At 34.9% G+C, this 24,165-nt stretch overlaps 1 protein-coding gene and 2 pseudogenes across 1 annotated transcript; all 3 read right to left on the minus strand.

Moving 5' to 3' along the window:
- Positions 1 to 2,824: 2,824 nt before the first annotated feature.
- On the minus strand, positions 2,825 to 7,634 carry LOC100723297 (olfactory receptor 5W2-like; annotated as a pseudogene).
- A 192-nt stretch (positions 7,635 to 7,826) lies between these two features.
- On the minus strand, positions 7,827 to 8,765 carry LOC134470307 (olfactory receptor 5AP2-like). The gene has a single exon (XM_063249477.1). It carries the CDS (start codon positions 8,763 to 8,765, stop codon positions 7,827 to 7,829), a length of 939 nt encoding a protein of 312 aa, XP_063105547.1.
- Positions 8,766 to 15,764: 6,999 nt separating this feature from the next.
- On the minus strand, positions 15,765 to 20,071 carry LOC100723571 (olfactory receptor 5W2-like; annotated as a pseudogene).
- Positions 20,072 to 24,165: the final 4,094 nt, after the last annotated feature.

A 24,165-nucleotide genomic window follows, 5' to 3' on the forward strand; every position in this document is an offset into this window, starting at 1 on the left:
TCCTTTGGGACCCAATTTACTTGACAGACAGAAGCACACACACTGGCAGTGAACTGAACCTAAATGTAACAAAGAATTAAATGATATCCATTGTAACAATATGATAAATCATATACATTAATGTTTCATTTACATTCTATATGTTAAATTTGTAAATTTTTAAAGAGATTATGGTATTAACTGGATCAAAGTAAATTAACTCAATACTTGACTTGGGAAGTCTACAAATAAAATGATTTTCATTGCAATAAACACCCTTACCTATCTGATATTCAGATCCATCAATATGACTATTTGGGATATCCCTATGTACCATCTATATAATATTCAGATCTGCCTATATGACTATTGGGATATCTTTGAAGGATTTAAATTATCATCCTGCAGGAATACCTTCATAGCCATGTTTATAGCTGCACAAAATACCATAGCCAAGAAATGGAACCATGGTAATGTCTGTATACAGATGAGAAGATAAAGAAAATAGGGTATATAAACACCCTGACATATAATACAACCATGAAAGGAATAAAGTTTCATTATTTACTGAAAAAATGATGGAACTGGGGATTTTCACTTGAGCAAGGTAAGACTGACTCACGTTCTTCCTAATCACGTTCTTCCTAATATGTAGAATGCAAAAAGGGTAACATGAAAGTTAAAGGGAGAAACATTAGATAAATGAAAGAGAACAAAAAGAAAGTCATGTGTTATGGGAAGTTAAATATATTCAAAATGCACTATACATGTTGAAGTTTCCCAAAAATCTGAAACAGGGGGAGGATGGTAGTCATGGAAAATCAGATGATGGGGGAATGATTATATTTTACATATATATTTAGTTTAGTTTAGATTATGTTTTACATATATATTTTAGTTATATATTTTAGTTTAGTTTACATATATATTTTAGTTTATTTTACGTATATATTTAGTTTATCCAGGTGAAGTCTGGCAGCCTTTGAGCTATTAGAAAACCAGAGTAGAGGGGCTGGAGGTTTAGCTCAGTGGCATAAGCGCCTGCCTTGAAAGCGGGTAGTCATGAGTTCAATCCCCAGTACCGATAAAAAGGAAAAAGACAAAAAAAAAAAAAAAAGAAAGAAAGAAAACCAGAGTAGAAAAAAGATAAAAAGCAGAAATCAAGGAAAGACACAGAAATGTGGACTTTTCTTTTTAAGAAATTAATATCTGTACCTTTATAGAATCATCACATTAGTATACAGAACAACTTTTTTCAGAGTAAAATTCATTTTATTTTTTCAGTGTGGAGCACTTAGAACTTCAAAGGGCTTTTTCCTCTGTAGATATGCGTGTATGTGTGTGTGTGTGTGTGTGTGTGTGTGTGTGGCACATATCCTACTCATACACTCAAATATTTATTTTCTTTTAGCAGGCCAGAGTTTAACTCAGTGGTATAAGCACCTGCCTGGCAAGTGCAAAATCATGAGTTTGATTCCTGGTACAAAAAAATATTTTCTTTTACCAACATCACATAAACACTCAAAAACCATTATATTATCTGACATTTATTTTAAGATTTTAATAATAAAACAAATATTTTAATACTTTGTCTCATTTTGTGTCTCAATCATAGTGTAGATGGCCTGCATGACTCATGGAATCTTCCACCTTGGAGTAAGATAAAGCTCATCATCTCTTACTGTTGATACTGATGTAAAACAAAAGAGAACATCAAACAATATTTATGGAGGTAATTATTTAGGAGACACAGGAAAATGTTTAATCAAGTCTGAAACTGGAGTAAAGTGAAAGGAAAATTTCCTGTAGAAAGTAAAGGGAGAGTTCATAGTTGATAATTCTAACACACAAATGTGCATTGTTAAGACTCTAAAATTGTTTTTTCTACCTGAAATTGTGTGGACTTTTTTCATTACCAGAAGTAATAGACCTACTCAGCAAAAAAACCTTTATAATTGTTAAACCATTCCCTAGAATCTCTGAAACATCTCTGAAACAAGCAAAATTTCATTTCTAAAACTAAATATTTCCATAGATGGCAGTGTACTCAGTGAAGTAGGGGCTACTTTTACAGGTAAGGTCCAAAGTTAAAGAACACATGTGTGTAAGACATCAGTAACAACAGCAGGCAGCAGGGAGAACAATGAAGCAGAAGAAGAGCAAGAGAGCCACCTGCATCGTGTTTATATAGTTCTTATACAGGTTGTCATCTCATGTTTACATTTTTACATGATGCTGTAATCAGGGCACGAATGTTTACTTGTGCTAAGTCATGGTTACATAACTGTATCCCACTGTGTGCCTGCATTAGACAACTAGGATCTTTAGACACACCTGAGCTTTCAAGCAGTCTGAGTGGTTCCCCACAATCCTGTAACAAAAATCGAGGTGAGTTAAAATTTTCTTATGTAACAAGTTCAACAACCCCAACATGGAGTTGCAAAGCCCAAAATGGAATCTATTGAATCATGATCTGTGGGGAGATGCTGGTCAAAGAGTGACTGAATCTCAGTACAGTAAGGAAAAAACCTTGGAAACAACCACTTCCATGATCCTACAGTGCGTGGTTAGAGTTGAGAGCAGAATATGCAGGGCAATAATCATCAGAATTTATAAAAAGTCATTGTCAGAGATGTTTGCTTTGGTCACATTATCTAATGAGATTGTTTAAATGAGGTGCAAATGTCTCTTATAACAAACCATCTCATTCTGACCTGATACCCTAACAAAAATGCCTGTATAATGCAAAATGCTTTCAATATTTACTTGAGTTATAAATAAATAACCCTGGGAATTTCAGTTGTTGTTTCCCTGAGGCTCTCTTATGTCTAAGAAGCAGTCTCTCTCAGTTCTCAGTAATTGGAATAAAACTCATCTCCAAATAATCTTTCTCATCCTCTGTGCAGCCACTGTGGCACATTGCAACAATAGCCTTCAAGGGATCCTGCAAACGATATGTGCTAGGTGTCCTTTGACAATCTGGGGCCTGGTCAAAGTATAGCCAATCAGGAAGAGTATTGGCTTGAGGATGCATGGGCCCTGCAGGGACACTACATAAACACTGCATAGATTAGACTCTAAACACTATATAGTCTCCTACAGGTTAGGGGCAGTATGAAGTGTACAATTGCCTGAGCTCCCTTTAAAGATGCCTAGACAAGGAACTTCTTGGGTGGCCAAATCAGAGCCTACTCTTTGATAGTAGGAGCTTTACTTCCTTGCCTTTATATCTTTTACATTCTCGACGTGATATTTTATGAATAAATTTTCTTGCACCCTGTCTCTTCCACCCAAGTTTCATTCTGTATCAGTGTGACATACAAACCTGGTGTTTAAGCAACAACCCAAGGAAGTCTTTATCATGCAAGGCCCATTTAGCCATGTTTTTGTGGCTTGTGGAACACACTATTTCAGGTGTGTTCTGAGGTTTATAAGGGTTACTTCAATGTTTGGCTAATTGATGTCTACTTATGCAACTTGAAGATAAGATTCCCAGTGCATTTTTTAAAAATTTCAGAACAACTTTTAATCTTGTTGGTTATTGGAGTGCTGGGACATTTGATGTCTACTACATCAACTTGAAGATAAGATTTATTACCCAATAAACTACTGAAATTTCATGAAATACAAGACCTGTAAATTTATAAAAGGATGACTAATCAGCACTCAATAAATTTTAGCATAACTGATACAACATCCAAATAAAAGGAGAAACAAATAAAAGGGAACACAAATTAACTTTTCATGAAAACATTCTCTGAGTTGGTAAACCATCTGACAATTTAACAAAAATAAGGGTGACACACTTGGTTACTTGTAATATTTCTTATGACTATGTCAGTGCAAATACTTATTTTACTAGATGAAATTGTATGATATGGCTTTGTTTCTTGTGTATCACTCAACATTATTTTATAAAAATGAACACTGCCAGTGTGTCTGTGTGTAGTTACCAAAATCCATCTTTTCTGTCTCGGTTTTTCCAATGCCTCCTTCACATCTTTTTTCTGTAGGCTGTAAATCAGAGGAGTCAGTGTAGGAATCACAAGAATATAAAACAGTCAGGTCATTTTATCTTGATCTAGGGAGTAAGAAGAACTTGGCCTGAGATTCATAATAAGCAGCATTCCTTGGAAAATGGCAACTGCAGTTAAGTGGAAAGCATGGTAAAGAAAGCTTTGAATTTTCCCTCAGCAGAGCGGATCTTCAAGTCTGATAAGATGATGTTGAATAGGAGACCCAGTTCAATGAACCCAAAAATGGTGAATAACATCAGCTTGTTGATTTGTATGTCAGAACAGGAAAGGAGAAAAAGCAGAGGTAAATTGCACAAGAAATGATTAATCTCATTAGACCCACAGAAACATAAGTGTAATGCCAGAATTGTATATACTGAAGCATCTACAATTGCCAATAGGTAAACCCCAGCCATGAGCCAGGAGAACAGCCTGCTGGACATGTGGGCCGTGTACAGCAAGCAGTTGCTTATGGCTTTATACTGGTCAAAGGCCATCACTGCCAGCAATATGCACTCAGCATCTGAAAAGACACAGAAGGTCAGAAACTGCAGCACAGCCAAAAAAAGAAATTGATTTATTCTTAGCTATGCGATCCACCAACACATTGGGCCCAACTGCTGAGGAATAGCAGAGGTCACAGATTGAAAGGTGGCTGAAGAAAAAGTACATTGTAGTGTGAAGCTGGAAATCCACCCTAATTAAAATTATCATTCCAAGATTTGCAAGCAGATGAATGACATAAACAAAAAGAAAAACACTAAATAGAATCAACATCTCAGGATTATTGGTGACTCCCATAAAAATGAATTCAGTCAATGAGGAACAATTTTTTTGTCCATTATTCCTTTTTTTCCTAAAACTATATAAAAATGATAGATTCTAGAACATGTCAAATATCTCCCTACATTCACAATATATTCGTAAGACAAAATATACTGCTTCTGCATTTTTTCTTTTTCCTTCAAAAGATGCCTATTCATGAACCTTACTTTCAAGGGGGAGGGAGGAATGTCTGGAGGGGAATGGGAAATAAAAGGAATCAAAATGTGCGATGTACATATATCAGCTCTCTAAGAAACATGTCATAATTGTGTATTAGCAAACAGGCACTAACAAATATTTTTTTAGATTAGAAAATAATTATTATATCTAGTTGACAATGATAGCAAAATATCAGAAAGTACCACTGAAGAACATTTAAATACAAATGTCGTGGAAAATGTGGCTTTCTACAAGGTCATAACTTTATCTTCATTATTTATTTTAGGAAGTAATGTTTTATGATACTGAAATCTCAGTATATTTTTGAAATAGTATGAACCCAGCACTCACCATAGAGATTCCTCCCAGATTTTATATGTGCTGTTCCTCAGAAATCGTGGTTTATTGGAAAAACATTTTAACTCTAGAAACACAGAGGTATCACTGAGTAGTAATAAAATTAGTATTTTGCTATTGCTTCTCTATCTGTTGTTAGTCTTGGATGAAATACAAGTTTAGTATTGTTTTAAATAGAAATTAGTTGATTCTGGCATAATGCTCATTGCATATTTGATCTGGAGACAAAGCGTGAGACTCTGGATCATTCAAAAGAAAGTGGTATAAGTGGTAGATGCACCATAATTTAAAACATGTACTCATATCATACCCATTTTAAATGGACTTTCTTATTTAAAAAAGGAAAACAAGACTGAAAGAATGAATACATCAAAGCAGCATGAGATTCCCTTATTTATAGATGTGTACACTTACATATATTTATATACATGGCCCTGTATGACGTTTTATTGATGTAGAAGAGCTGGAGGGTAGATATTTCTGGTGATCTTATTTTTATTCTAATAAAATATATTGTCTGACTTGTGTGAAATTGAAATTGTAGCCATTTTGTAATGTGGTACCTAAAAATTTTTAATGACAAAAACAAACATAAAAATTCTTAAATCCATGTGTATACATGGGCAATGATAAAATGAGTAAATCTCTAGATGAGAGCCTAGATGAAATTAGAGTAACTACAGTATTATTTTGTTGATACTAATAAGTATAATAGAGTCTTCCAGTTCACAGAAAAAGTATCATTTTTTGACATTATGATGCAGAATTTATTAAAATAATTGATTTACAGACGTTTCATTTCTTTCCTGAAAAAAATAAAGTTAAGACATTTTTTTAACCTTCTGTATTTAGTTTGGAATCACAGGAACTTACTGGCAATGAGAAGTTCTTAAATAGATGAACACTGAACAGATAGCATTTTTTATTTTTTTATTTAAAGAGAAACAAAACAAAACAGTAAAAGGGTACAAGTAATACAGAATTTTTAAAAAAATAAACAGTAAGAAATCACTAGTTAACAGATTACATATTGTCATCTTAGAAATAGATGTTCAAATTACAAAATTAAAGCATACAAAGTGGACATTCAAACAGTGAGATTGCAAACAGTTCAGTCCAACAAAAACTTAATATTATGGTTTTCTATCTTACACACTTAAATATACATGCAGTTATATCCTTTAGAGCACTTAGTTTTCCTCTATTTTTTACAATAACAATTACACATTTTGGATTTTATTACTCCCACAGTTCTTATTACCTTTTTTGGAAGGTAATAAAACCAAATGTGACAAAATAAAACAGAGTCAGTTAAAACAAAAGGATGGACACAGTACATGATGGAAAAATAGAATACAAGGTGATCAACAATGGTTACCATAATGTTTCTTGCTATCTTAAAAAGAATTGCCTATATCATCAGGTGTAATAAAATTGAACAAAACAGTACAGAACAAAACCAATAAAACCTAAACATTGGAGACCTTACAGGACTTCAAAAGAAGATAATAGTCAAACCAAAAATGTGCATCATAGTAAATCTTATTGTCTTCAAAATGGTTGCCTATACCCTCAAACTTGATACTATCAAACAAAAAGAATAGAGTAAAATCAATCAAAAAAGATGATGAGAGCAATACAGGGGTTCAAATCAAGTTAATAGGAAAACAAAAAAGTTACTATTATATATCCTGCTTTTTAAATTTATTTTTCCCTTAATTAAAAAATAATAAAAAATTTATTTTTAAAATAAGGGAAAAAAGGAGAGATTGAGATAAAAGAGGACATAACAACATAACAACACAGGTCAGAACAGAACAATTTAAGCTACATGGTGTTTTACCACCAGGTAACTTGACATAATAGTAGTTACCATCATGTTTCTTTCCTTGATATTTGAGTACAAATTCGTATACTATAGCATCAAACATATCAAGCCAGTATGAAACCATTTAAGAAAATGAAAGTATTACATGGTATTTAGAACCAGCTAACAGAAAATGGACAATGGTTTCTATATTATCTCTTTGCCTATAATAATTTTCTTTATACTATCACTTATAATAAAATCCAATAAGATACAACATGATAAAACCAATGGAGACAGAAGAACAAAAGCTTGATGGGGCTTCAAAACAAACTGATATTAAATCAGCACTAGCTATTATAATGTCTTGTTTTCTTCAACATAACTGTTCATATTATGGGCCACATTGCAGACCCCAATAACATCTCACTGGGCACACTTATCAGTGAAAGAGGGTGAGTGACAGGAACCTGTTTGCAAATCACCAACATGATGCTCATTCTATTCTGCCTCAGTTTAGAAGGAAGACAATGTCCAATAATTCCTGTTCTCACACTTGTAAAGGCATACTCATGAATCTATAGTGGGAAATATCTCTAAGGTTGGGTGGGCAAGAACCAATGACAAAGTGTTTAGATTTTATTCTCAGAATTTCCAAACTGTTCTGTATGGAAAACAGAATGTTACCTAGAACACCGTGCAGTGCTGATTGCTTTTCTCACAGCCCCCTTCACATCTTTATTTCTTAAACTGTAAATCAGAGGGTTCAGCATAGGGATGACAACTGTATAGAATAAGGAGGCCATTTTGTCTGTGTCCATGGAGTAAATGGAGCTGGGTCGGAAATACATGAACAGGAGGGTACCATGAAACATGGCCACGGCTGACAGGTGGGCAACACAGGTGGAGAAGGCTTTGCGTCTGCCCTCAGCTGAGTTCATCCTAAAGATGGTGATAATGATGGAGCTGTAGGAGAGGAGGACAGCGCCAACACTGCTTCCCACGACACAGCCAATGAAAGTGAACATCACAACCTCATTTATGTATGTGTCTGAGCAAGACAAGGCCAGCAAGGGTGGGATATCACAGAAAAAGTGATTGATGACATTTGAGGTGCAGAAGACCAATCGAAATGTGCAGCTTGTGTGGATGGCTGAGTCTACCAAGCCTACGATATAAACACAGGACACCAGCTGGCTACAGACCCTCCTGGACATTGTGATTGTATAAAGGAGTGGATTGCAAATGGCAACGTAACGGTCATAGGCCATAACAGCCAACAAGAGACATTCCACATCTGCAAAGGCTCCAAAAAAATACATTTGTATGGCACATAAATTGTATGAAATCCTCTTTTGCTCAGATAGGAAATCAGCCAGCATCTTGGGAGATACAGTTGAGGAATAGCAGACATCACAGAAAGACAGATTTCCCAGGAAATAATACATGGGGGTGTGAAGTGTGGGATCTGTTTTGATGAGAAGGATCATGCCTAGGTTGCCAACCAAAGTTATGCCATAAACAAGAAGGAAGAATACAAAGAGGCCCTGTTGAATATCTTTTCTACTGGAGAGGCCTAGGAATACAAATTCAGCAAGCACAGTGCAGTTCTCCTCTGCCATCTCTCAGATCTGGAGGATCCTGGATGTGAAAATGGAAATGAAAGTAAGTTTTCATACTCTGACTATATCTATATTTTATGATGGCTTATCCTTTAGTTCTATAATCAAGAATAAGTAACATAACATTTGTTTAAAAATATAGTCTCTTATAGGAAATAGGTCCATATCCATGTTAATAAACATATTTACATTCTTCTGTATAGCTGATGTAGCACACATTCATCCAAAGTAAGTCATGCTGTCTCCATGTACATCTGTGTAGCCACGGTGACACATTCCTGAGACTCTCCCTTCTGGGAGACTGAGGTGAAAGCATAATAACTTCAAGTCTAACTTAGTGAATTAGTGATATCCTTACTCAAGGTAAAAAAGAGAGAGAGAGAGAGAGAGAGAGAGAGAGAGAGAGAGAGAGAGAGAGAGAACTCTGGTGAAGATCAGTGGAAAAAATTTGGATTTAATAATCAGAAGAGAGAGGGAGAGAGAGAAACAGAGAGAGAAAGAGAGACACAGAGAGAGAGACAGAGAGAGAGAAAAAACTAGTACTCAGGCTAATTTTTATTTATTTCTTAAAGATGAAGAAAGTTATCTCTTCAAAAGTGAAGGAAACAGTTGTAACAATTATTTATTCCAGATTACATATCTTTTGATAAGACTATCATTGTCCACTTTGTGGAAATATCATCTTGCCCTATAATACCAAGGTATGACTAATTGAGAAGTACTAGTAATGAATATATCTTATTTTCTTTCTCTTAATATCTAAAATCATGGAGCAAGTAGAGCTAAGGCAGAGCTATTTTTTGGCTGATGTACTGTCATACTTTCCTATTAAACGTTCAGGTCCTGTCTAGCTTCAGCAAGTAACTGCATGTCACTGTCACTGAGAAAACAGGACCAGATGGATTAAACAGTTTACTGTGTGCTCTACAAATGGATGGGAAATCTCCATGAGCCATCACTCTATGAAGACAGACATGAGTAAGTCAGAGTACTTCTACTCTTCCATCCCCCCAAGGTTTTTTTTTTAGGTTTTTTGAGACAGGGTCACACTTGAACAAGATTATGTTGTCTAAGCTGATCTCTAACTCATGATGATCTTTCTGCCTCATCCTCCCAAGTGCAGTGATTATAGCCATGTGTCACCATGCCTCTTTATCCCCTTGTAAAGCTGTTATCAAGATGTTATTCTCTGTTTTAAACCAAACAGAAGAGATATTGGTAACATAGGAGACCCAAATGTAAGAAAAGTTTGTTTACTAATTGACTCCATCTTATCAACTAAAATCCACATGATCTATTCACAACAAATCAGAAATATGCAATACAAAATAAAAATATTGTGCTTTCTTCATCTATGACCTCCAAGAAATTTGTTCCTAAAATATCTTCATTTCTCCAGAGTATGTTATATTGCTTTGCTGTTTACTTTGACTCTTATTTCTATCATATTCCAATAAAATCTGTTGAGTTTTAGGTAAAGACAGTAAATTTTTCCAAAGAGGGGAAATCAGTTCTAGGACTCACCATTGTAGTTTACAAAACAAATCATATAACACATTAATATCATTCATGTCCTCCTTTGGTTTTTGGATAGATGAGAAAGTGAAATTAAATATAATGAACTTTAAAAAGTTATAATAGTAATAAAAATTAATTTGTGAGTCTCAAAATCTTGCTGTAAACTCATTTTAATGTATGTAGAAAAATCTTTTAATGATTGAATTATAACATGATTACATACTTTAAATGTATCAAAATATTGGTAATATATTAAAAATAATATATGATGTTTTCTCACTTTCATCATCATATTAATATATACTGTTTTCCTGATGTCTGTGGATAGCTATTGAAATGTTAATATGTAAAGAAATTAAAATTTATGTTTGCATTATCTCATAGTATCATTTGGTTTTTATAACACACTTGATTGAAAAAAATAACTAAAAAGTGCACAAGATCAGTCAAAAAACTACCAGAAAACATCAGTACATAACCCAGTGCTCCTGATCTCTTCACTGAATGCAGTTCTGCTTGCCAAGAGATAAGTCTGTCCCCTGCCTACCCTGGGTCAAAACCATTGCTATAACTCCTCTCTGCATGTCAGACACTTGGTCTGTCAACAATAAGTGGCAGATATTTTAACATCTGGTGTGCCTCACAAATAGGGTGTTGAGAAAAGAAATGTATATCTCTTAAAAATATTTTCTTAAAACCATCTAGCATAATGCATAATCTTATGTCATATTAGCCAAAAGAAGTAACACTAATCAACAGGCATTTTTACTTCCAGTTCACCTGTCTATAAGTGAACAATTTACTTGTAATGATGTAAAGTGAAAACACACACATGCACAAATATGGTTCATGAAAATCACTGACGAAAGCCTCTGTGATTTCAGCAAAATCATACCTTATTTCATATACTAGAGATAACTAGGCTTTGTTATCTATACTACCACATTTCTAATTTCTAAACAAAACTGAAGTCAGAGCAAAGTTTTGCAAACATTATAACCAGTGATGGTATATTTTTCTATTTATGTACATTAATTTACTCAATCTCTTACACTCACAGATATTTGTACTCTAATTTTTCTTATCAAAAAATGTCTCTCATAAGTAAACTTATACATCCAAAGTTATATTATCTACAAGTGTTTCTTTGAAGTCAATTCTAAGAAATAGAATAGTAAGTATGCATACTAGATTTGATTGAAAAATTTGATCAGTTTTAGCCTCCTTATGTTTTTATTTATTATCATATATTGTCATATATTTTACACACTATCAGCTATGTCCCTCATTGTCCCTAGCAACCTCTTAATTATTTGACAAAAATTCTAAAACTTTGAAGAGGAAAGTTAATTTCTAGATCTATGTAGTTGCTGTTTGAATGAATCCATAATTGCTCAGAGTAGATTCTACTGTCAAGTGCAAAGAAACAGTTTTGTCTTTAAAACAACTCGTTACTTTAATGTGCCATTTATTACATCTTCTCACAGGATGTAATAAATGGCACATTAAAGTAATGTTTGAATGTTGACTAAATTACTGAACTACCGTATCCTCGGAGGTCTGTCAGGGCTGCTTGTGAACCAGTGCTGAATCCCAACCATGAACAAAAGCAGAGGACAGCAGCAGGAAGGGCTGCAAGGGGCAGCTCATTGTTTTATGTACGTGAACTTGGCGATCTCACATTGTTAATACAGATGTAAGGAGAAAGGGATGTGGAGGGCGGCTGGCTCCCTCAGATCCAGGAAGCCAGTGGAAAAATGACATCATCATCCCTGAGGATTGGGTGGTGCGATACTCATGGGGCTTACTCTATTCTGGTGCTTTTTGAGAGGTGCTTCATAATCCAAAGGTTTCTGTAGTCTACTGAGAAGTATAAATTACTCTGTGATGATCATATTTCTTCTGTTGATAATTTTAAAAATGTAAAACAATCATGAACATTGTTTCTATATCGCGAGACTTAATTTGTCACAAATCCTACTGATGAAAGTATGCAAAAAATACAGTAATTGAGAGTGAGAAATATACAAGTTTGTACACGCTGATACTTCAGGTAACCTTGTGTTTCTACTGAAGTAAGTTGTGGACCTAACCATCATAGATATTGTGAATATTTTTGTTTGTCTTGTTTGTTGTTATGAGGCTTCCTCTATTTCCTACAAATGTAGAGTACAAATTCAATGAAATTATATGACCTTAGTGTATTTTTAGTTTTTTGTAAAAAATATTTTTTTCTGACTATTTGCATGACTCTTGAAGTTTCATTGTCATTTTTCTGTATGAACTTTAAGTACCAATTGTACTCCTCTGGGAAATATCGTGGAGGCAAATCTCAAACTTAAGTAATTGGCACTAAATTTCCATGGACACAAGAAAGTAAAATTTTCTGTCACCCAAGAGCTTCATCAAAACTCTGTGTATTTTTGGAGAAGGTGGGTTTTTTACTTGGGTTTTTTTTCTTTTCCTCAAAGACATTTCCATCTTCAGGGATACCTCCTTTCCTCACACTACACTTTCCACCCATGATAAAACTTTAGCTCCACAAACACAGCCACATCCCCAGGCCATGTGTACATCAACCTCTAGCCTCCATTAATACTGGAGCAGGGGTAGCCATACATGCTGGAAAATGTATTCATCTAAATTCATCCCTAAAGAGTTTTGTTTGTTGTTATGTGTTTCAACACAGAGAGACTTTGCAAACTTAAAAGAGTGAAAAGATTGAAGGTGGATATTAAAACATTTAGGAGAAACAATTAAGGAAATCACAAAACACAAACATCTGTATCTAAATGACTTCTGGTGTCACTAGTACCCTTAACACAATATCATGGGCAACTCTCTATTTTAAAATCTCTCCATCAGAAGATGGTAGTCTGGTCATGAGTCATGGACTAGTATGAAATAAATTCAGTGCATGATCCTAATACAGAAGAAAACCAGGTTCACATATTGCTCCACTGGTAAAATCAAGAAATGACTGTGGGTACAAATGTCTATCTTGTATTAGCAAAGCATCACATTTTGGCTGACATAAAGGATATTCTATGAGAATTTTGTGCTTTACTAATATTACAAGTAGTTATAGGAGCTATTCTATTTAGGTAAGAATGAAATATTTTAGTTGCCTACAATCTAATACCCACAATGCTTGCTTTTAGAAAACTATCAAATTAGTGTTACACTTTTAAAGAGTAACAAATGAAATTTAAGAAATGAAAACATTCATGCAATTCAAATCTGGACCAAAAAATAACAGAAGCATTATTTCAGAGGTTAAGTGTGTGCCCTAACATAAATCAATATCCAAGATAGGTTATATATGTATTAGAAATGAAATTGTTTACAGTGGTTCTTCAGCTCGTGAACATTTCTGTTTGCAGACATGGGCTTAAAAAAACATCTGATAAAATTTGCTTCTGTTCGCAAATTCTTCATTGCCTGACAAATGCAACTACAGCATCTTCCTTACACAAACACCCATGTGAAATCTTCATCAAAATCATAAAACAAATTAAACTTGTGAAGCACAATACAAGACACCAAATTTTGTTTTCCAAAACAGGTCTTCCTGGGCTTGGGATTGAGCTCTGCATCACAGTGCTTGCCTGGCAAGTGTGAGATCCTGAGTTTGACTCCTGGTACCAACAAATCAAAACCAAAGAGACATTCCTACCCATGGGGGTTTCAATCACCATTTTTTCTTTTCATCTCTGTCAGAGTCCCAAGAATAACACTGAAAAGCAGAGGAATCACATGGGATCTATTTCCCTCAGGAAATGTTTTCTAAGGAGGATATTTTGAAATGGCAACTAGAAAATATTAGATGTTCAAATGTCACTTAGCTTATTTTGTTTTAATACATAATTAAGAGTGTCATGGTTCTGGGAATTCCTTCATGCATATGGCCCCATCCTCATTTTTCAATAAGCTTCTTGCAGTGTTTTGAACAGAATCAAATGGAGTAGCTCAACATCACTAACATAAATATTTTAATTTCTTGTGTAATTAATGTGTATGCCTTTATAGATCTATTACATTGGGCACAAAACTTTTATACTCTTTCTTAGAATCTGTACAGTGTACAGTTAAAGTGCAGTCTCAATTATTTGATATCTAATACGCACTAACATGATGTTGCAGGGGTTGATTTTTATTATTGACTTCCTTTTCCATTCTGAGTCTCCATTTGAAAGAATCTTCTAGAAATTCATGCAGAAAACTGTGGTATTGTTGAGCACAAAATGTTCTCTGTCTCAGATTGGAGGTGATGGCTTGGTAAAGAGAATGATATAAACCATAGAACCCTGAGGAGAGTGGTATTTGGAGTTAGGGTGATGGACTTTAAAACAGGGCTAAGAAAGAAAGAGATGAGAGAAATAGGGATGTAATGGCTGAGAGGAAAATCTTATATTGCAAGCATGGACTCTACAAGGATCATTTGTTTGAGTTTGCATTTAATTTTACTTTTAATAAGCACAAATTTGTACCAGTTAATGGGTAGTGTGTGATGCAGAGAGTCACATTTTATTCATCAGCTCAGACATTCTCCTTGGAGCTGCAACAATCAAAATACTCTCTTCTACTTATTTTCAAACACAATAAGAATATATAATGGACAAGATACACTCTACTATGCAGGCGAACAGCAGAACCAGCTCCTCTTATCACACACATGCAAATTTTAGGAAATGAAACTAAACAAAGAAAAAGCAAATAATTCAATGAAAAGGTATAAAAGATTCAAATAGACATTTCTCAAAAGAAACATAGCCGAACAGATGAATATTTATCCAGTATCAGTAATTACCAAGGAAATGCCAATCAGAATACTTTGGCATTTATTCCTTGTACTTTAGACTTTTGTTCCTCAAGTGGAGTCCTTTCCTACCCAGCTCAAGGTCTCTGATTCTAAGCTTCTCCATGTAGTATCCCTCCTCCCTCCATCATTATCCATTGCTCTCTACCTGATTTTTAGATCTGAACTGAAACATCCCCCTCTCGAAGAGTCATCTTCCCTCTGCTATTCAGATTTACACATTTGGCTTGCATTTAGAATAGCCCAGCTTTTAAGTTCTTAGCCTTTTTATGAATGATTATGAATTATTTATAACTTTGTTTAATTAATATTTCTAATTTCCAGTATAGTATAAGAATAATTAATGTGGAAATTATTTTTCTACAAAGTGCTAACCCACAACACATAGAAGACAAACACAAAACCTCTTATAGAATTATGAATAAATGCATAAAATATTCCTCCAATTAAATGATAATTTGGACACTGAACACATAGAATGGAAACTTACCAAAAATTAAAGAGTATTGAAGACACACAATGAAGTTTGACTAGTTAGGAATCTATAGAATGTTGACTTATTATTGCTTGGTATAAGGTTTCTTACACTGAATTTAAAATTTGAGACAAATTTTTGTGGTAATATATAATTAGAAGCCAGGAAGAGTATAGATTTGCATGAATTAATAAATGTTTATTTGTAGTATATGCTTCATCACAACAAAAATTTTATTTCTCAGCTTTTGTGAGGCCTGTTTCACATTCCTGTTCCATAGGCTGTAAATCAGAAGTTTCAGCATGGGAATCACGAGGGTGTAGAACAGTGAAGTCATTTTGTACTGATCATGAGAGTCTGAAGAACTTGGCCAGAAATACACAAAAAGCAGAGTTCCCTGGAAAATTGTAACTATAGTTATGTGTGAGGTGCAGATGGAAAAGGCTTTGGATCTTCCCTTAGCAGATGCAAGCTTTAAGACACAAGAGACAATGTAACAATATGAGACAAAAACCCCTGAGATGGTGATCAGCCTTATAAAACCAAGAATGGTGAACACTGCTAACTCACTGTCCTGTATATTGGAGCATGACAGCAGTAGGATTGGAGGGATACCACAGAAGAAGTAACTGACTTCAAGAGACCCACAGAAACATAAACTGAAGGTCATTACAACATGAATCAGAGCATCCTAAGTTCCTACCAAAACTCTCTGACCAGGAGCTGGTAACATCCCATGCTGGGCATGTCTGCTGCATAGAGCAATGGGCTGCGGATGTTCTTGTGCAGATCAAAGGTCATCACTGTCAGAAGCATGCACTCAGAGTCTATAAAGATACAAGAAAGGAACTGCAGAGCACATCGAATGAAGGGAAATGATTTGTTCTCAGCTAAAAATCCACCAGCATTTTGGGCCCAGCTGCACTGGAATAGCAAGGTCAGAGGAAAACAGGTGGCTGAGAAAAAAGTACACTGATGTCTGAAACTGGACATCCATTCTTAAAATGCATTCTTAGATTTGTCAGGAGACTGATTAGATAAACTACTAGAAATATGGCAAACAGACAAACCAAAAACCAATATCATACTAAATGGCCAAAACTTGAAGGCCTTTACTTTAAAATTAGGTACAAGACAAGGATGTCCCTTATCACTGCTCCTATTTAATATAGTTCTGGAAATACTAGCCAGAGAAATTAGACAAGAGAGAGAAATAAAAGGCATGAAGATAGGAAAAGAAGAAGTTAAGCTATCATTATTTGCAGATGACATGATACTCTATATAGAAGATCCCCAAAACTACATTGAAAGACTTCTAGATAAAATAAATGCATTCAGTAATGTAGCTGGATATAAAATTAATACTGAAAAATCAATAGCATTCCTATACACTAATAACAAAGCCACACCCTTCACTCTAGCAACCAAAAAAATGAAATATTTAGGAATTACTCTTACAAAAGAAGTGAAAGACCTATACAGGTAAAATTATAACACACTGAAAAATGAAATTGAAGAATATCTCAGAAAATGGAAAGACATCCCTTGCTCATGGATAGGAAGAATAAATATTGTGGAAAAGGCCATTCTCCCAAAACTTTTATATAGATTCAATGCAATACCGATAAAAATACCACCAACATAACTCATAGAACTCGAGCAATCACTCCTAAAATTCATCTGGAGTGAGAAGAGACCTAAAATAACAAGGACAGTTCTCAGCAGCAAAGGCAAGGCAGGAGGTATCACAATCCCTAACTTGAAGTTATACTACAAAGCAACTGTAGTAAAATCAACATGGTACTGGAACCAAAACAGAGCTGAAGATCAGTGGAATAGATTAGAAGATACAACCACAACTACAAACACACTCAACCACCTTATCTTTGATAAAGGGGCAACCATGTTCGGTGGAAGAACGACAGTCTCTTTAATAAATGGTGTTGGAAAAACTGGCTCTCCATATGCCAAAAACTAAAACTAGACCCATGCCTATCACCATGCACTAAAATAAAATCTAAATGGGTCAAAGATCTAAGTATTAAAACAGAAACACTAAATCTATTGGAAGATAAATTGGGTAAAAAACTTGAAGACATAGGAGTAGTTAGAGAATTCATGAACAGGACTCAAACCGCACAGGAAATATTTCCCAGAGTCGATAATTGGGATCGCCTCTTATTAAAAAATTTCTGCACGTCAAAAGAAATCTCCAGCATAGTGAAAAGAAAACCCACAAACTGGGAAAAAATCTTAGTGCACTGCCCCTCAGACAAAGGACTTCTGTCTAAAACATATAAAGAATTAAAAAAAAATCAGACCCCAAACTTCAAAGACCCAATCCAAAAATGGGCATCTGAGATGAATAAACAATTTTCAGATGAAGAAATACAAATGGCAAATAAATACATGAAAAAATGTTCACCATCACTGGTCATTAGAGAAATGCAAATTAAAACCACACTGAGATTTCATCTCACTCCTGAAAGAATGGCCACGATAAAAAAAAATAAAAATAAAAATAAACCCCAACAACAACAAATGCTGAAGAGGCTGTGGGGAAAAAGGAACTCTCCTGTACTGTTGGTGGGATTGTAGATTAGTACAACCATTGTGGAGGTAAGTCTGGAGATTTCTCAGAAAGCTGGGACTGGAAGCCCCATTTGACCCAGCTATTCCACTTCTAGGCATATTCCCAGAAGAACTGAAGGCATCATACCACAGTGATATATGTGCACCCATGTTTATAGCAGCACAATTTGTAATCGCCAGATCTTGGAAACAACCTAAATGTCCATCAACTGAGGAATGGATAAAAAAGTTGTGATATTTTTATACAATGGAGTACTACTCAGCTATAAAGAATGATCACATTGAGATATTTATAAATAAATGGACGCAGCTTGAGACCATACTCATAAGTGAAATAAATCAAACTCACATGTATAAATACCAAATAGTTTCCCTAGTGTAAGAAAAGATAAGAATACAAAAATATGTGGTAATCATGATTCCCAATCATATTGGTTTGAAGCCATATAATGTTTTCACTCATTAATTGCAAAGGTTTTAACCTAGGTTGTTCAATTTTAGTATCGGTGATAATACAAATAGCTATTTTGAAGAAAACAACATATCATAAAAGCTAGTGCTGATTTAATATCATCATGTTTTGAAGTCCCATCAAGCTGTTGTACATCCGTTTCTACTGGTTTTAACGTGTTGTATCTTACTATATTTTACTATATGCGATAGTATAAACAAATTTTTATAGGCAAAGAGATAATATAGAAACCATTGTTCATTTTCTGTTAACTGGTTCTAAATAACCTGTAATTCTTTAATTCTCTTGAATGGTTTCACACTGTCTTGATATGCTTGATGCTATAGTATATGAAGTTATATTCAAATAATTCAAGGAAAGAGGCACTATGGTGACTACTATTATGTTAGATTATCTGGGTATGAAACACAATGATGCTTAAATTGTTCAGTTCTGACCAGCGTTGTTCTGCTACAATGTCCTCTTTTATCTCAATCTCCATTTTTTTTAAATTAATCTATTTTTTCCTTATTTTTTTCAATTAAGGGAAAGCTAAATTTAAAAATAGCGGGATATATTATAGTAACTTTTTTGTTTTCCTATTAACCTGATTTGAACCCCAGTATTGCTCTCTCCATCTTGTTCTGTCCGATTATTCTATATTCTATTTTGTTTAATAGTATCAAGTTTGAGGGTATAGGCAACCACTTTGAAGGCAATAAGATATACCATGATGCCCATTATGGTTTGACTATTATCTTCTTTTGAAGTCCTGCAAAGTCTCCAGTGTAGGTTTTATTCGTCTTGCACTGTACTGTTTTGATCAATTCTATTATACCTGATGATATAGGCAACTCTTTTTAAAAATAACAAGAGGCACAATGGTAACCATTTTTGATCACCTGGTATTCTATTTTTACATCATGTACTATGCCCATCCTTCTATTTTAACCGACTCTGTTCTGTTTAGTCATGTTAGGTTTTATTCTCTTCAAAACAAGTAATAAGAACTGTGGGAGTAAAAAAAAAACCAAAAAGTGTAATTGTTATTGTAAAAAAAGAGAGGAAAGGAAGGTGGTCTAAGGGATATAACTGCATATATGTTTGAGTGTGTAGGATGGAAAACCATATTGCTGAGCTTTTGTTGGATCATTGAACGGAACTGTCTGCAATTTCACTGTGTGAATGTCCACTTTATATGTTTTACTTTTATAATTTGGACAACTGTTTCTAAGATGACAATGTGTAACCTATTAACTAGTGATTTCTTATTGTATATTTTTTCTTGAAATTCTGTATTATTTGTACCCTGTCCCTGCTTTGTTTTTCTATTTCCTTTCTTTTTTCTCTTTAAATAAATAAATATGACAAACAGAATCACTTCCATTCCAAGTATTTTGGTTAGTTCCTAAGAGGAAGAATTCGGTGAATGAGGCACAGTTGTCCTCCATTCTCCTTTATTCTTTTTATGAACTGCTTCAAAAATCATAAAGATAATGATTAATTAAAATCCAATGTTTTTTACATAGGTAAAAATGTACACAAGATTAAAAATAATGTCTTTGTGAAAATAATTTTCTACACACTCAGGAAATAGCCCAGAAAATGGCACCTTTGAAAAGAAATTATCATGTTTAAAGAACAAAATGGTCCCAGTGTAGAAACTTTATAACTCTGAAAGTGAATTGATGAATAATACCTGATATGTGCATTATCTTGGTTCTTGTCACACATTCTTAGGAAGTATATTTCCAGAACCTAGAATTTGCTTTCAGAGCCAAAATGATATGAAGAGAACAGCAAAATGAAATATATAAGACTGACAGTCTCATTATTATTAAGAAAAGATCACACGGGATACATTATTCAAGAAATGTGGTTGAATTTATCATTAAAATGATATAAAACAAAGGTTCTCAAAGAAAATAATTGTACTGTTTATGATGTCCTTATGCTTTATTGAAAAATGACACATGAATCATTGGACTACTCTGCCACTCATTATCATTGGTTTGTTACAAGTTCCAAGTTCCCTTGAAAACAAAAGCAATGACTTCAAATAGGAGAAACAACATACTACACACATACATACACACACACACAGGCACTCTTGCTTATCATTGACCTCAGATTTGATTTTGTCAATTAACTCAATATGGGAAGAGAACAGGATGTATGTCTAAACATTTTATCTGATATTCTTTCAGTTTTGTTTTCATCTATACACACATGTGAGATAGTCTAAGTGCATATTTTATAATGTATAAAAGTAGAATTTATATGGTTATCTTTTATTATTTCTAAACTTAAATTTTATGGTGCATACTTCAGTTTACACATATTGGTATGTGATATGTTGCTTGATTGGTTTGAGATATGTTGCTTGTGGCATGATTATTTGAGTAAAATTAAAATTAATTTTAAATTTAATATATTGTCTCATTTGCAGACTGATTTTGAAAAAGAATAGTTTACTTATGCAATTTGATTAAAACATAAATAAGGAATTCCTTTACAACCCTTATAGAAATGGCTAATGAATTTTAGTAAAAATTACAACACAAATCTAACAAGAAAACATCATTGGTCATTACATTATGAAATATATTTAACTGAGTATATTTAACAAAATCATTCACTAATACATCTCTCACTATTAATTCCATTAAGAAAGTAATGCTTTACTTGTTTTATATTTTTAAAATATACTCACAGTGAATCCTCCTTGAAAGGATGAAGATTTTCTGTACTCATTGTCAGCACTGAATAATCTATAGATGAATTTTTTCTCACCTGGAGACTGTTGGGATGTAAGTATCCTAAGCATCTGCTTTCCACTCTTTGTGTTATTCAAACATAATTCATTAGGTTGCTGGATTCCACTTTCCCCTAAGTGTGGTGCTGCAATAACTTCAGTAAATGTGGAACTTTTAATTGCTTCCCCTTGTCAAAAACAAATTAATCAATTTTAAAATTGAGAAAAAAATTACATTGTACTTCTTAGTTATCATGAATCACACTCTTCTCATGAGAGTAGACATTTTAATGAAACTTTATTATTTTAATTTTTACATTTTAAAAAGTATTAGTATATGTTTGCATTTCATAGTGAGTACATTCAATAACAATATAACCTATACATAAAATATACAATTTATATAATGTATCAGTATCATACTATATATGTGTATACATAATTCTAGAGGCTGGAAGTACAAATTCAAGACACAAATAGAATCATTACACAGAGACAGTCTTTTGGTTTCACAGATACTCAAATATTCAGATTTTACATGCAGAATCAGCCAGAGAAATCAAAAGCTCTGTCTCATAAAGGCAACCATGCAATTGCTGATGGCTCTAAACATATAAACTCCACACTTCCCAAAAGCCTCACATATTAATGCCAAGATTCTAAGGTTAGGATCTCAGCATATGCAAGAACAACCATAGTGGAAAACAAATCACTGCCAACAAGGCAGATACAGGAGGATCGGACTATTTTTGACATTTCAAGCATCCTGAGACTTCAGTGAGCTGTGATTAACTGAGTTAGCCTGCCTGGAGAATCCTGGAGAGCAAGGAGTCCTGATTTGTTGATGTTGTTTTCTGGGAGAAGCAGCCACAGTCCATCAAGCAGCTTCGTCTACCCACATTCTTTGCAGTTTTATGGCACAAGCTGCTCTCATGTCAGCTGCAGCTGATTCAAACTTCTGGTTTCCCCTCACAGAGGTACTTTTCCTAACCACAGAAGACTTGAATTTGAACAGTGAAGTGTATTAGGACTGATTTTTATTTGAAATGAGTGCTACTATGAGTGTGCTTGAGTTTGGAGAGATAGGCAAGATTGACTGTGAACATATAGGCCTGCTGCTGCTATATTTGAGGTATGATCAAAAAGTAGTGTTTAAATTTTAAAATACCTATTATATGAAAAAATATTGCTATCATCGTTGGTTTCTAAAAGACTCAGCTTGCCACAGACATTCAGATCCTGAGACTGTTTGGTGATTGGAAAGTTTCCTGCAAAGTAAAGCCATATGTACAGGTCACTCCTTACTGAGATTCATGTGATTACATAGAGAGCCGCTCCATTATTTTAACGGCTGCATTGTGCTCCAATATCTGCTATCAATATTGCTATCAACTCCCCCTCATGGTACATTTAACAGTCGTCTCTAGGTAGATGCTTAAGTTGATGTGAAACGTGTGCCATTACAATGCAGTGATGACTTTGTACCTCCATCCTGCTGTACAAGAGGTAAATCCCCTGAAAGTGCCTGCTAGGTCAGAGGGTGAATGTGTCTTTGATTCATGTAGATGTTGCCAGTTTTGCCTCTGGATGTGGTGGTAGCAGTCGTTTCCTCACTTAAATGCACTTATCCCATTTTTTGTGTCACTTCCTGTTGCTATGTTCATTTTCTATCTTTAATTATATTCTCATGTTGGCCTTGACTTTCTGAAGCAATTCAGCTGATTAATAGCACTCAAAACTTAGAGTCCTGCCTCCTACATGGGGCCCAGGCTGCTGTGCCTGGTCTGTGCTAACCTGAAGCATCTCACAGTCCAGGACAGGGCTCATGTAGGTGAACATCGTGCTGTCTGTCTATTGTAAAAAAAATCCCTTACAGAATTAGTGACATCCAAAATGTACAACAGAGGACCTAATCCCAAACTGGGAAAGTCAGCTGGCAGCTGAAGTGAATCTGTGCACCATCCCAAGCCCCAGAGAGACTTTAAGATCATCTCTTAGGGAGCTCAAGGACCCATCTAGGGCCCAGCCACACTTGGCTGTGCTTGGCAGGTTTCAGGCCTTCCCAGAACATGCCCAGTGACTTTCTCCCAAACTGGGAAACTCAGCTGGCTAGGATAAATCCGCTTGACATCCTGAGCCCTGGGAGACTTTAAGATCATCTCTTGCAGAGCTCAAGGACCTGCCCAGAGTCCAGCCACACTAGGCTGCACTTGGCAGGTTTCAGGCCTGCCCAGGACATGCCCAGTGACCTTCTCCCAAATGGGGAAACTCAGATGGCAGCTGGGGTAGTTCCACATGCCATCCTGACCCAAGGGAGACTTTAAGATCGTCTATTCCAAAGCTCAGGGACCCATCCAGAGCCCAGACACACTAGGCTGCACTTGGCAGTTTTCAGGCCTGCGCAGCACATGCCCAGGGACCTTCTCCCAAACTGGGTGGCTGGTGGCTGGGGTAAATTTGCATGCCACCCCGGCCTGGGACACTTTAAGATCATCTCTTCGAGAGCTCAAGGACCCGTTCTCAGCCCAGGAACACTAGACTAGCAATCCTAAAGGAAAATGATTTTCAACCTAGACTGATGCACCCTACAAAACTGTCCTTCAAAATAGATGGAGAAATAAGATACTTCCATGACAAAGAACAGCTGAAGAACTTCATGATCAACAAGCTAAACCTACAAAGAATACTGAAAGACAGTTTAGATACAGTTAGGACAAAACTACTAAGCCAAGCAGACAATTTAGCAGAATGGAATGATAAAAATGCAACAGCATAAAGATAACATGTCAA

Source organism: Cavia porcellus, unplaced genomic scaffold (genome assembly GCF_034190915.1).
Source record: "Cavia porcellus strain 051 isolate PalLab524CR breed Dunkin Hartley unplaced genomic scaffold, mCavPor4.1 scaffold_5, whole genome shotgun sequence".
Taxonomy (NCBI): domain Eukaryota; kingdom Metazoa; phylum Chordata; class Mammalia; order Rodentia; family Caviidae; genus Cavia; species Cavia porcellus.

Bases quoted from the DNA above. Each gene is read 5' to 3' on its own strand.
- LOC134470307 (XM_063249477.1), bottom strand. From the start codon at position 8,765: ATGGCAGAGGAGAACTGCACTGTGCTTGCTGAATTTGTATTCCTAGGC.